The following is a 14,617-nucleotide window of genomic DNA, read 5'->3' on the forward strand; positions in this document are numbered from 1 at the left end:
AAGCACAGGCCTCCAAACAAAGCCTCCTGGTGTGCAGAGGACTCAAAATCATACCCAGGTACCCTGTAGCCTGCACACAGCCCTCCACGGGTGCATCAGTTCACACATGCAGGCTGACATACAGTATTACCAAACATGCCCACACATGCACACACACTGACTCTCAGTCACACAAGCCCAGACCTCTGAGGACCTGCACAAGGACAGGCCCGTGCCCAGAGTACACAGAGACACCCCTCTGCCCTTCTACAGTGGGCCCCAGGCACAGGCCCTTCCCTGCCCTGGGTGGCAGTCTGGGCTAGAGGCGGGTGGCATTGTGTCGAGCAGGCAGTGCCAGACGGGGGGAGGGTGTGGCAGGGGGCAGCTCCTCCAGGAAGACCCTGGCGGGCAGCGGGGGTGAGCGGGGCTCAGGAGTGGCACAGCACAAAGTAGCACGGGTGATAAGATGGTCCAGGGGCTGCAGGGAGTGCATCCAGTGGGGCAGGAAGTCCCATGTCTGCAGCCACTTGGGCAGGCGTCTGGGGCTGCGATTCTGCAGGACATTGACGAGCACCACAAAAGCCAGCAGGGCCCCAAATGGTGCACCCACCCCCGCCATGGCCTGCCAGCCTGCCATGGAGATGCCAAACACCAGCGAGGGCAGTAGCAAGAAGCACAGAAGGAGGTAGAGGACAGCGAACCAGCGGTACTTGGCAGTGCGTTTGCCCAGCGCCTTGGCCATGCGGATTGGCAGGCGCGTGCAGGGCACTGGGTACCACAGCAGGATGCCTGAGATGTTGAAGAAGAAGTGGCAGAGGGCAATCTGTAGAGGAGAGGGCAGAGGGGCTGAGGTGGGCATGGCTCCAGCTCCCTGTCAGGCCGGCAGGGATAGATAATAGGAGCCTGGCCTGGAAAGGCAGCACGAAAGTCACCAGAGGGCAGATGTGCTCCTAGCATAATACTGAAACACTTCCAGACCAGGTAGTAAATAAATGCTGCCCTAACTCTACACATTTCCCCCCACTGACCCCTCTTGCAAATTCCCCAACAGATTCTGCCCAAACTCAGCAGTAAAAAGATTCATTCTAGTTTCTGGCTCAGCTGCTCTGTCATCCTTATTGGTCCGAACCCTGGCCCCAGCCTCAGGTTTGTCATTACTTCTTTGCTCCTAGAACAGCAACCTCTTTGCCATCTTTCCCCCCCTACTTGTCCTTAATCCCTCAGAATGGGCCAGCCCCCCTCTCGCTGCACCCCTTCTTCAGAGTGCAAATCCCACTCACTGTCATTGGTGTGATTATGTGAGTAATGTCTACCCATTAGATGCTAAGGTTTTGGGGGTGGCACCCGGTCTCCTTTGGCCTGTATAGTTTCCAGAGCCTGGCATGGTGGGCAGCCCCTAGTAGGCAGTCAAAAACTCTGTTACATGATGTCCCACCCTGGGTCAGGTGCCACACCCCAGTCCCAGCCCTGTCTTGCCCCTGGCAGGCACCCTCCTAGGCGCACCTGGAAGGCGCTGGACAGCTTCTCCCTGGGGCTGGCCAGTGCAGCCAGGATGGCTGTGGTGGTCGTGCCAATGTTGGAGCCCAGTGTGAGGGGGTAGGCCCGCTCGATGCTGATCACACCCAAGCCTGAGGCCAGACAGAGAAGACAGATTCTCCTCAGCCCCCTCCTTCAGCCCTCTCCCTGCCAGCCCACCCTGCCCCACCCTGCCCTGCCAGGGGCACTCACCAATGAGTGGGGTGATGGCTGAGGTGAACACAGAACTGCTCTGGACAACGAAGGTCATGCCAGCTCCCACCACCATGGCAAAGTAGCCTGTGGCCCAGGTGAAGGGGGCGGGGAAGTCTACGAGGACACCCCCATCCCAGCAGGGTCAGTAGGAGGGCATTGGGAGAGTAGCCAGGACCTTTCTTAGGGAGGAGGTATTGGATACCAGCTTCCAAGTGGGGTCTTGTCAGTCCCCTGCTCAACTGCAGTGGCTTCCACTTATAGTCCTCCTACATGATATCAGATATCATGGCTGCTGAAAAGCCCTCCCTGACCCCTGGCCCTCTGGCGGACTTTGTTTCTTGCTTCCCTAAGCTCCCATAGATGTACCTTATTCCAGCATTTGTTAGCCTCTGCTGGTGCCAGGCAGCGTCTCAAAAGTTTGAAATGCAGTTTAAAATGAAAATCAGGTGGTGTCACTCCCCTGCCCCAACCCTTAACCCAAAAGTGGCCCCATTACCCTTATTAAGTCCTGGCTCTGAGCACAGCTTGTGGGGACCCTGTGACCTGCTCCACCCTGTTACCTTACTGACCTCTCTCTGCCTGGCTCACTCTTCAGACACATCTGACTACTACTCCTCATTCAGCCTCCTCACAGAGGCCTCTGACCACCCATTGAAAGAGGTATCTTCCATACTGTATATTTGTCACTTTTGATTTCTTCTCAGCAGTAACTTCTCTATCTGAATATATCCCCACTCAGTCATTTATTTTTCATTGTATATCCATCTCCCCCTCTGGCCTGTGAGCCCCCTGAGGGTAGGATTCACTTCTGGGGCTCACCTCTGTATCTTTGGCACTAAACCATGCTTGGGCACACAGGTTGAATAAATATCTGTTGAATGAATTGGTGGCCTCTGAGGATCTGTTTAGAGCCACCTGCTAGAATGGAACCACAGCCAGAGACAGCCACAGGTCCCCAGCTGCCAGCACCTCAGGGTCCTTAGAAATCACCTGGCCCAACCTCTTCTTTGTTCACAGGGAGAAACTGAGGCTCAGAGATGGCAGAGCTTTACCCAGACCACATAGCAAGTGGGACTTAGTGAGATTTGAAGGGCCCATCCTGGGGCCCACACACCCAGTTCCTGGGGCTTACCAGTGTTGATAACCTTCTGAATGACCTTGGCCACTTGGCCCTTAAGCAGAGAGTTGAGCATCTTGACGAGGAGGATGAGGCAGGTGCATAGGAGCACTAGGGAGCCAGCCAGCAGAATGAGCCCCACAGCCAAGTCAGGGAGCCCTGTGTCCACGAAGATGTGGTTGCCTGGCAGAAGAGGTGTCAGGCTGCTGAGAGCTGAACACCCACAGCTGCTTCCCAGCATCCCACCTCTAGTACCCTTTTGGGAATGGAGTCTAAGGCCCCACTTCAGGCTACTTCAGCCTCAACAGCAGGGCCTAACCCAAGCCCATGAGCTGGGCTGATTGATAGCTGGCTTTCCTGAGGCTGATAGCAGCAGTGGCCAGGTTGGGGACAGCCCTTCCTCTGCCCGGCTCTGCCCCTGCCATGCCAAACATCTCCCATGATGCAGACACTCACATTTCTCCATGGTGGCATTTCCAAGGGTCCAGCTGGTATTGGCCTCTGTCCTGGGCATGGGAGTGGGAGCCTAGATTAAGAGAAGCGTGACTTAGAATTTAGGAAAATGCAGCAGGCCTTGGGGATAAGGTGGGGGTTAGGAAGAGGTGGGGGATGGGGGGATGGAAGTGGGCCTCCTGGCTACGTCCCCTTGGACAGCTTGCTTGTCTTCTTTGAGCCTGTCTCCTCCGCTGGAGAGGTGGGGATGAAAACACCTGCCACACAAGAATATGGCCGTGGTGAGTCCTCTGAGTGTTCTGTGCTATCACTCTGCTGATCTGGCTCTCACTGGAGCCTGCAGCCTCCTGATCCCGTGGCTTCTTGTCCTTGTTTCCTTCCACCTCTCCTTGGCATTGGGTGCTACTGACCATGGCCCTCCTTCTGAAAACTCTCCTTTCCCCATTCTTTATTATCAGTCTGTCTCTTGGTGCCTCCCTCTTCCCCAGTGTCTGTGCCCCATCCTTTCCCCTGAGGCACCATCAGCCCAAGCCCCATTGTCCTCTCGCTCAAATCCTTACGGGGGGATGTTGGGGTGCAGGGAGTGGGGGAACCACCGGTGGAGAGAAGTCCAGGCCCCACCCTTTCTCCATCCCCCACCTACTGTCAGTGAAGTGAGGGGAGTTTCTGGAGCCCCTCCCCCCAATTCAAAGAGCCCAGAGCCAGGCAGGCCCAGGCCTCTGTCACCATCCAGGGATACAGCCCAGCATGGCCAAATGGCCCAATTTTACAAGAGAAACCACAATACTTTACAATCCTGTGAGGGCCACTAATTTGCAGCCTCACTGGATTGAGGAATTATCATTTTTTTTCATGCAACTGGGGTGCCTTACCTTTCCCTCAGGATTCTAGCCTTGAAAAGAGAAAGTGGGCTGGGCTCGGATGGGGAGAAACCATCTCACAAAGGAGGAACTGAGCCCCAGAAATAGGCAGTTACTCCCAGGGCCCCAGGCAGAACACAAGAGCTACAAATTTTCCTTATACACATTCCGCCTTTCTGGGAGCTGATAGGGGCCCTGGTCCAGTCCCCAGGGAGTTCTGCCTCCCACCCCCACCCCGGACCTCCCCTGTGCTGAGGGTAGCATCTCAGGTGCGGGACTGGCCCTTCAATGTTGCAGCTTCTTTGGGGTTTATTCCAAACTGTGTCATTTATAAAATGTATAATAGTAAGAAATATTTCTGGTGTCTGGCTTTAAATCAGGTTTATTTTAGTGACATGTGTCACTGTGAGTGGGGCACTGTGCTCATCTGTGTTCCAGCTAGCCACACCTGGGGCCTGGGGCACCCTCAAACCCAGGCCAGAAGTGCAAACTGAGAAACCAGGAGAGAATACTCTCTGTCGGGCTGTGTTGGAAAAGCAGGCCAAGAGAGTGATGGGAGAGAGCCATGTGTTTGCTGTCCAGCAGATCTGAGCAAGTCCTGTTTCTTAACACCAACTACCTGGGGCAAGTCATGTCACCTCTCTGTACCTGTTTAAAGCAGGATAGCCAAAGAGCTGTTATAAAGGTTACAGGAGAAAATGTGTGTGAAGTGCTGTCTGCAGGCTTATGCCATAACAAGTCTTCAGTAAATTGTGCCTCCTAATACGGATTAGACCCCCCTCCATCCCTGGGCCCATTCAGGGTTGCATGATGGGAAGGGTGGATGTGTATGTGTTTGTGTGAGATTGACTTCCTAGGTCAGGATCAATGACTCCTGCACGTGTGCCTGAGGATCCTGGCCCTTTTGGGGAGGATCTTCATGGGCCAGCCTGGAACCCTGGGAGGCAGATGACCCCTGAGATGAATGCATACCTGACCAGCTTGTGACCTGGCTGGGCCTATGGATCTCTTAAGGGAGGAACTTCACTGGGGTCCCACTCAGGGCTGGCTGTATCAGGGCAGGGCAAGACTCAGGGCTAAGGCCTTGAGGGTTTTGAACCTTGACCTTCATGCCTGGGATTGTGTCGTTCTGGCTGAACTCACAGAGGGGAATCCAGAGACTGTAAAGGGCAAGAGAGAAGTAGGAGAGTGGGGAGGCCAGAGAGTGGGTAGACTGCACAGTCAGGCTGGGGGTAGGTACTGAGGGAGGGGAGGGAGCAGGCCCAGGGCTTCCTTGTCCAGAAGGTGGGACCTCTAGCCTAGATAAAGAACTGGGCAGCCCAGGGTCTGGGACATATCCCTAGATGTGCCCATCCTGCCTGGGCCTGGGGGTGTGGTGGGGGTGGTGAACTCTGTGGGAAGAACAGAATAAATGAGCACCAGGCAGCCCTAAGCTGAGATCCCAGCTCAGCCACTCCCAGCTCTGTGATCCTGGAATACTTAAGCTCTCTGGGCCTCAATTTCCTTTCCTACAGTGTGAGTTTTATGATGCTGCCCACCTAGTATTGAGGAATCTTGGAAGAGAGTTAGGATCTAAGTGCCTGTAGGGACACCCCAAATTAAGGAAGCACCTCTGAGATTAAGCTCACAGAAGACTGCCAGGCTCTAGAAATCCTTCCCCTGGAGAGAAACGCACAGGATGTGGGCCTGTGCTGTTGTTCAGCCTGCAGGGTTAGGGGAGCTCTAGGGTCTTTGTTTTTCTGGAAGCAGAAATCACCGTGCCAGCAGCGCCGTCTGGTGGCAAAGAGGAGAAATCCTTTTTAGAGCAGTACCTACCACTCGGGAGCAGTCTCTGGGTGGCTGTGGTTGTCTGGTGGCATTCAGGCCTGGTGGGCAGAGCGGGGAATGGACACATATGATGGAACACCAGGCTGGCTTCTGGAAGAGCCAGTGAGATGGGGGTTCAGAAGCATGGGCTCCAGATTCCACCAGGATTTTCATCCTACCTCAATGGCATGGACCTCTGCAAGCCTCTCTGAGCCTCAGTTTCCTCAACTATAAAATGGGCAAGTGATAAATCCTGTTTCCCCATTGCAAGTCTTCAAAGGATGCTCGTTTAGACCAGGAGAGTATGGTTGACAATCCATAGGATAAGTACATAAGAAGGTAATTTTCCAAGACAGTGTTAGGTCCCTGGAGTGTCAAGAGGTGTTGGGACACTAAAACTGCCTCTGGGTTTTCTTCCACCGTCTCAGACTCCCAGTGCTGTCTTTGGTGACTTCGTTCCTTGGAGACTGTTTTGGGTGAGGTTGGGTCCAGTTTGGTGAAAGCTGGAGGCCACGAGGACAGGTTGGAAGGGAGATTCGGTGGCCAAAGGAAAAATTCAAGTCTTTGGTGCAGCAGAAACCACCAGCACACACAGCAAGAGCAAGCACATGGCTGCGGAGCCATGTTCCACAGGATCTGACCTAGAGAGAGGGTGAGAACAGGGAGCTTGGATCCCACCCCTCAGCTACTCTCCAAGCCAGGGAAATCCCATCTGGATACTGCTCTTAAAGAAAAGTTCTCCTGGGAGAGCTGGGATGAGAAACCAGTGCTCAGGCCAGTGGCATCAGGAGCAGTGAGGCCAGCCCCCGCCACGTGAACTTGAGTGGGTTACTTCACGTCAGTTGGCGTCAAGTTCCTCTTGTGGAAGATGGGATACTCATGTCCACCTCGCCAGCGTTTTGTGAGGATCCCATCGGGACAGGGTTATGTCCGGTGTACGTATTACAAGGGGAGACCTGCTGAATGCAGCTGCAGGTGGGCAACGGGGATTTCAGAGCAAGAGAGGAACTCCACAGCTCAGGACCTCCCTTGCATGGTTTGTTTTGTGTGAAGATCAAACCGTGTGATTTCTCTGTCGTCCAGATTCTGCTATGAAGTAGAGAGGATTTGGGCAATTCAGAGAGCTGAGAGCGGGCCCAGAGGGTGGGTGAGAAGGTGGCGCTGTGTTAGAGGGGTCACAAAGCCAGTGTAAGAGCTGCCCGTATGGGCTTTTTGATGTCAAACTGCCTTGAACACTCAGAAGGACTGAAACAGAGCTGTGCACCACTCAGATGCAAAGGAACCTCATAGGGCAGGGTTGAAAGGATCTTCTCTGTTCACGCTGAGATAAAGGGCCGGTAACATCAAGTAGCAAGTAGGAAGGATGAGGGGGCCAGGCTGTGCTACGCCTTTGGCTTCAGCTTTCCTTATATCTTGTTCCAAATGGAGTTGCTTCTTATATGTGATAATTAGGGAGAAGCAAATACTGTGGATTATGGTTTTGATGAAGCATTTCCTTTTTTATGGCTGAGTGAGAAAGTGTGCTAATTGCCTGCTTCCTTGTTAGCCTGGTGTAATGGCAGGTCCACAAATTTCCAATCAATATCTTCATTCTGGGCAGGGAAACGGTGCAAAAGGACAAGCAGACACATGCCTGTGGCAGTCTCCAGGGGGAGGAACCCCTATGTCAGCACAAGTGGCTGTTGTGTCTCCAGTGAGGTCTCCACGTGGCCCTCTTGTCTTGTTCCTGTTTGTCCGGCTTTCCAAGGCATCCTTCTCCACCTTCCCTACCCCTCCCCCCATTACCTGGCTCCCCAAACACAGCAGAGCTGAATCACTAGTCTCCCTGGCACCCTAGTTGGGGGGAAAGAGCCCCACACTGCTAGGCCTGCACACAGGGCCCTGAACCGGCAGGACAGGCTCTGAGTGTCTCAGCCTCTTGAAGCCTGTTCTCTCTACCTGTGAAACCAGAAGGTTGAGCTAGACCAGTGGTTCTCAAACTTGAGCATGGAGCAGACCTAGAGGACTTGTTGAAACATAGGCATGCCACCCCCCGCCCCAAGTGTTTTTTTAGAGTCTAGGGAAGGGCTGAATACTTTGTAGCTCTAATATGTTCCCAGGTGGTACAGATGCTGCTGGTCCATACTTTGAGAACCACTGGGCTAGATCAATTACATGCTGACTCTAGTTGATTGGTAATAGCTGCCTAAAGTCAGTGTGAGACTGGAAGGAATCAGTACAACATTACTTGGGGCTAGACCTGAGACTCACCTCCATGGGGTCTGGGTGGCACCAGATCCGGATGAGACTATGGTTTCTCAGGGACTCGTCACCGGTGGCAATGCTGGTAATCACAGACTTGTCCAGCTGTGGGCAAGATGTGGGTGGGGAGAGTGAGAGAGGAGTCCTTACTATCCCCCGGCCCCCACCCTGTGCCAACCTTGCCCCCACCTGGATGATGAGCTTGGTGAAGGGCTCTGTGATGATCTTGAGCAGATCAGGGGCATCACGGCCGCCACGGATGTTGAAGGAGGCAACCACCAGTCCAGTGACATGGTGCAGGTACCCAGTGGCAGCCTCCAGGGGCAGCAGGACCAGAACTGACAGCCAGTTAAAGCAGTCGTGCACCGTGGCCCCCGCGAAGGCCCTAGGCAGGGAGGCCACATTGCAGGGCAGGCCAGAGCCGGGATGCACTTACGGCTGGGGGCTCCTGGCACCTGGGACCACCCTCCCCTGACAAACACAGGCCCCTCACCACTCTACCCCCTCACCGCCGGAAGTCAGTCCTGTCCCCTGCCTGCATCAAGGCCACAATGGTGTTGGTGACAGAGGTGCCAATGTTGGAGCCCATGATGATGGGGATAGCAGAGCTCACCTCCAGCACTGGTAGAAGAAGAGAGGACCTCCTAACTAACTATGTGAGAGCCACTCAGCTTCTGTCCCCACAACACATCCCTCCAGGTTCACTACCCGTGTCCCAGCCCCCATCGGGCAGTCCTGCCATGATGCTGCACAGCCTTGGTGTCACAGGTTCATATGGGCACATGCTATATGTGTGCATGCATGTGAACAGATGCACTGCATGTGCACATATGCAGATGAAGGCACATGACTTGTATGCAAATGAATATCTGTGCTTGTGTGTGCACATGTGCACGAGTGTGATGGTTAGTGCCGTGTGTCAACTTGGCTAGACCATAGTACTCAGTCTTCAACCCAGCACCAGTCTAGATGTTGCTGTGAAGGTGTTCTGCAGATTCGAGTCACTTCTACAACCAGTTGACTTTAAATAGAGGGGATTATCCTTGATCACCTGAGTGGGCTTCGTCCAATGAGATAAAAGGCCTTACGAGCAAAATTGAGGCTACCCAGCGTTGGCTTCTGCCCAAGAGTTCCAGTCTGCCCTTCCTCATAGCCTGCGCCATGGCTTTTGGCCTTGCTTAGCCAGCCCCACAATCATGTATACCAATTCCTTGCAATAAATCATATGTATATCTCTAGCAGGTTCTTTTTCCCCGACTGATAGAATAAGGAACTGTGTGGTGATGTGGAGCTAAGCCTTCCTGGGGCTGTACTCCCCATCTGGCACCCTTTCCAGATCTTGGGGCACCCCTCCTGGCTGAGACTCCTGGCCCTGACTTGGAGGACAGGGTGATTGATGCTGGAGCTCTGCCCTTTACCTTTAGCAACCTGTCCCTACTCCTCTCCACTCCCCCCCCACCAGCCTCCTGGTCCTGACACACCACCTCAGCCCCCATCCGCACACCCAGCCCCCATGCTCTTTCCCTAGCCCTGGTGAGCCAACTCACAGCCGGAGGAGACCATGCTGACAATGATGGACGTGGAGGTGCTGGAGCTCTGCACCAGCACAGTCACCAGGATCCCAACCACCAGCCCTGCCACTGGGTTGGACAGGATGGCATTGTCCTTGAAGATGTCGCCAGCCACCTTCCCTGGGGAGCATGAGCCAGTGTTGCCTGATGCCCTTCAGGAACCCTGCCCTGATCCCCTCCTCTGGCCCTACCTCCAGCCAGCTGGAAGGCAGAGCTGAGCACGTCCAGGGAGCAGACGAAGAGGTAGAGAAAGGCGAGCATCAGTGGCACCTTGAGGAGTGTCATGCCAGCCCGGCGCAGCTTCTGGGCCAGCCCAGGCTCTGGAGATGGGCCAGCCATGAGCACAGAGGCCAGGGTCTAGGGCACTGACGGCTGATGCCCCTGCTGTCCACCCCCTTCCCAGGCCCACCTGGTTTCTGCTCTTCCTCCAGGGCCAACTTGGCAGGCAGCGGGTCATGGCACTCCAGAACCTCCCCATAGGGGCAGCTGTGCTCAGTAAGGGCCACAGGGCCCAGGCTGGGGAAGGCATAAGCGGAGGTCCCTGGGATCCTGTGCAGAACTGGGGAGGGAGGCTGGTCAGCAGTTCTCAGAAGCCCTGGGACAGGCAGGGTTGGCTGGGGGTGGGGGGGAGAGGCAGAGGGATGGAGACCTCACCAGGGATGTGAGCAACTCGGGGCACACAGGGACCAGGGATGGCAGCAGCACTCACCCTGAGGGCTGGGCACATAGGCAAAGGCTGTCCCACGCATCATGTGTCCCCCTCGGACTGGGAGTGGGGAGACAGCCGGGCCCCCCAGCCTCTCTCCATAGGACATCATCCTGGGCACACACAGTGGGGCCACAGCAACACTGAATGACAACTACTGTGTCCTGAAACTTACACATACACACCACCCCTCAACATCCGTACCTGCATACTTACATGCACAAACACCCATGGTGTGTAAATCCCAAACACACACTCAGTGAAGTATACCCTCCACCCCCACATATACTCAGAGATGCATACTCAGGTGCTCAGCCCAGATTCATTTATTCTGTCATTCAGCAAGTATTAATTGAGCATCTACTCTATCCCAGACACTGAGCTAGATGATGGGATACATAACTAACTAAACTAAACTAAACTAACTAACATAACTAACTAAATAAATACAAGGAGAACTGCCTCCTAAAAGCTCAAAGTCTCATGGGGAGATAGATGTCAATGAAATAATCCTTCAAATAGATGGCAAGTGGCAATGGGGACATGTGTTCTAGTGACAGATACAGGTGCTACCAGAGTGCCCCGTGGCAGGGGGTGGACTCTTGAGGGAAGAGAGAGCAGACGATCAAGCTGAAATGAAGCAGGAGTGGGAGTTCCCCTTGGGCTGGAAGGAGATGAGAATGCCCTGCAGCTGGAGGGGACCTGGGAACATGTGTACTGGCAGAGGTTGCAGATGTGGGCCAAGTCTGCACATGCAGGAGGAGTTTGGACCATCCTGAGAGCAGTGAGGAGCCATGGACACCTGCTTGCTCATGGGACCAGTTGGACATACACTTGGGGGAGGGTCCACTGGCCTGGATCCCAAGTTCCTGGGTTCCCCCGGCAAATGAACTTCTTTCCCCATCTACCTCCCTCCCTGCCAGATGGCCTTTCTCTCATGAATGAGTCTCAGACCAGGACTGGTTTAGGTAAGGAGGTTTCCCCCCTTGTTATCCCCAAGTCTGGGAAGCCCTCGGCTCACTTTAGGCACACCCTCAACTGCACCAGGAGTTCTTGGTTGATGGGGTAGGAGTGCCAATCTGCACTAGCAACACATATCCTTACACCCCTATAATGTCCCAAGGGCCCCTGGCTGTTGTGGTGGAGGTGAGGGGCTGGCCTGAATTCCAAGCCCTGGTAGAGCACGAGTCCTTTTTACTTTAGGGGAGTAAGCCAGGCTGGACTGAGCCAGGCTGGACTGAGACTGAGATGTTATGGGTGCAGAAAGGGGAAGCACAGTTAGGACAGAGGTGAGGGAGTGGAGGTGATGGGCTATTTCCTACTAAGACTTGGGGATGGGTTTGGGACAGGGGGCCCTGGGCTTACCTTGGGGGTTCTGTGTTTCAGCTCCTGCTTGGCTGCTTAAGGAAGCCCCAGGGGCCTGAGAAAGAGCTGGGACCCTCCCCTTTATACCCTTGGGTCAAGGGCAAAGTCCCAAAACCCTAGCTACCCTCCCTGTTCCCCAATTAACCTCACCCCTGAGATTCCTCCCAGTTAATTACTAATCGTCAGCTCTGCTGGGGGAGTCTGTGGTCAGGCTTTCCCTTCCCCTACACAGAAACTTTGGCTGAAAGAGACAGAGACCCAGCTAAGGCACAGACACATCTCCTTTCCCCAGGCAGAGACCCTGATGCCACTCAGGCACTTTGTTCCCAGGGTCCCCACAGGGATTTCATGGCTCCAGCCCCTTCCCCTCATGCTTGGCCTGACAGGACACCACACGGAGTGACCCAAATGCTCTATAGCCTTGCCATGCATCTGGATGTCTGTGAGTCTGTCTGCAGGTCTTGGGGGACACTTGAAGGAGAGGAAACATGTGATAGAGGACGTAATAAGAGAGAAACCCAGAAAGGCTGCATAATATTGAGTCAGGGAGGGTCTTCAGTACATGACTACAAATCCAGGATGCATCTGAGAGAATGGCCAGATCAGGAAGGACCTGGTCTTCATTTTAGAATGGTCCCTTTGGAGTGGTTGTCTGTCAAAGGAGGTGATTCTGGAAGTAGAAAGGCCAGTTAAGAGGCTGGATGGTCCAGAGAAGAGATGATGAGGTCTGAATCAGGTGGATATGGGGAGGGATGGGGAGGAGAAGATGCATCCCAGGATAACTTGGGCAGTGGAATGGGTGAGGAAGAGAGTGGGAGAAAGGAGAAATATATGACAGTTGAGTATCTAGATTCAGAAGCTGATGATTCTATGAGATCTATTCCAGAACTCCTGAAACCCAGAGAGGGCCCTTAGGGAGCCTTTGAGAAACTTGTTTCCCTTTCTTGGGACTGTGGAGCCTGAATGGGGCCCCAGAGTCACAAAATAGATGAGAAGGGAGCTTCCTTCTAAAGGAGTTGGATTTAACAGATCCAGCAGTAGTGGGTTCCATTCAAGATCTAGCTTAGGCAACTGTCTGAGTAACCTGTCTAACATTATCCATTCGTCTGTCCATCCGTCCATCCATCCATCCACCCACCCACCTAGCCAGCCAGCCAGCCAGCCACTTGTCTATCCATCCATTCCTAACAACATGAGTTGAGTTCCTACTCTATGCTGAGCCAAGATTGGCAAGGCTAGCTCTCTCCTGGTCATTAAAATCCCTGAATCAGCTTGGGGTGCGAGGCAAGTCACTTCACCTGTAAAATGGCAATCGGCACCTCCTTTGCAGTGAGTTGAAGTCAATGAACTAACTGACCCATCTCAGTGCCTAGAAGAGTCCCTCAGCATGTGAATTCTCTTCACGCTCTTGTGCCCTTCTCACTGTCTCTGGGATGGCTGCAGTGTCCCAACCAAGGGAATGGCCCCACCTCCTCTAGATTCTCAGCCCTATTTCAGGTCAACAACTCCTTTTGCTCACTAGTTGCACTTTGATCGCTCAGGATCCTCTGAGTTACAGTCCTACTCAATATCTCACATTTATTAGGGTGACACAGACCCAGCCTTTCCTATCAAGGTAGATGGACATTTCTGCACAGTTCCCCTTTAATGTCATAAGGGTTAAGTAGTTCATCCTTAATTTGCAGAGCATTGTGGAGTTGTCCTCTGGGTAGTTTTCACAATGGACTTTCTGTTGAATGGTTAAGAGCAGAGAATGAGGCTAGCCCGGGTTTGGATCCCACCCGGCTCCACCACATTGTGGCTGTGTCAGTTTAGGCCACAAAATCCCCAGAGGATCGGGGAGGGGTGGGAAGCAGAGATGCAGCTGGGATTGGTTTTGGGTAGAGTGACCATAAATCCTGGTTTGCCTGGTCAAGTCCTGGCTTATGACTGTTGGCCCAAAGTCCCCATTCACTTAAAAAGTGCCATGGTTTGGAAAATCAACCATACATTCTTATGGCTTGTTCTGGGAGATTATGGAGAACTGGGGCAATCAGCCACCTGGTGCTTATTAGAAAGGTCTTCATTTATAGAAAAAGGAAAAGAAAAACAATCCTGCTTCTCAGAAACATTGTGGTAACAATACTGCCTTTCATCCTTTTCTCTGCCTTTTTAACCTATTTGAGTGTTATTGTCTATGAAAGACTGCATCTTGCTCTTTTTCCATCTACCATCACATGTTACTTTTCTTGTGTTCTTTTTATAAATTTTTTTAAATGTTTATTTATTTTTGAGAGAGACAGAGACAGAATGCGAGTCGGGTTAGGGGCAGAGAGAGAGGGAGACACAGAATCCGAAGCAGGCTCCAGGCTCTGAGCCGTCAGCACAGAGCCCAATGCGGGGCTCAAACTCACTGACTGCGAGATCATGACCTGAGCCAAAGTCAGACGCTCAACCGACTGAGCCACCCAGGCGCCCTTTCTTGTGTTCTTATACTCAGTGTCAGTTGCATCATGTCCTGTCATGAATCGTAACTTATGTAGTGAACATTTGTGTGTCCCGGAACCTCTCCAAACTGGAGTGAGTGATTTGGGTAAGACGGGTTTGTGCATGGATAGGAGGGGTTTCGCTGAGCCAGGGAAATGCAATCATTGCTAAGTTCTTGTGTTGGAATCATTCTTTGGCTCAGAAACCCTGTTTTTTTTTAATATATTTTTTAATGTTTATTCATTTTTGAGAGAGAGAGAGACAGCGCGTAAGTGGGGGAAGGGAGAAAGAGAGAGGGAGACAGAATCCAAAGCAGGCTCCA

At 53.2% G+C, this 14,617-nt stretch overlaps 1 protein-coding gene across 1 annotated transcript; it reads right to left on the reverse strand.

Moving 5' to 3' along the window:
* Window positions 1-298: 298 nt before the first annotated feature.
* On the reverse strand, window positions 299-10,576 carry SLC34A1 (solute carrier family 34 member 1). Its single transcript, XM_047072732.1, has 12 exons — window positions 10,468-10,576; window positions 10,168-10,317; window positions 9,950-10,078; window positions 9,735-9,878; window positions 8,697-8,808; window positions 8,377-8,572; window positions 8,197-8,292; window positions 3,284-3,353; window positions 2,843-3,010; window positions 1,708-1,824; window positions 1,483-1,607; window positions 299-802 (listed from the first exon to the last, which is right to left on the reverse strand). Exons 1-12 carry the CDS (start codon window positions 10,574-10,576, stop codon window positions 299-301), a joined length of 1,920 nt encoding a protein of 639 aa, XP_046928688.1.
* Between the last annotated feature and the right edge of the window lie 4,041 nt (window positions 10,577-14,617).

This window comes from Lynx rufus, unplaced genomic scaffold (genome assembly GCF_022079265.1).
Source record: "Lynx rufus isolate CCGP_SWC_20201006 ecotype Redwood Valley unplaced genomic scaffold, mLynRuf1.p SCAF_1, whole genome shotgun sequence".
Lineage (NCBI taxonomy): Eukaryota > Metazoa > Chordata > Mammalia > Carnivora > Felidae > Lynx > Lynx rufus.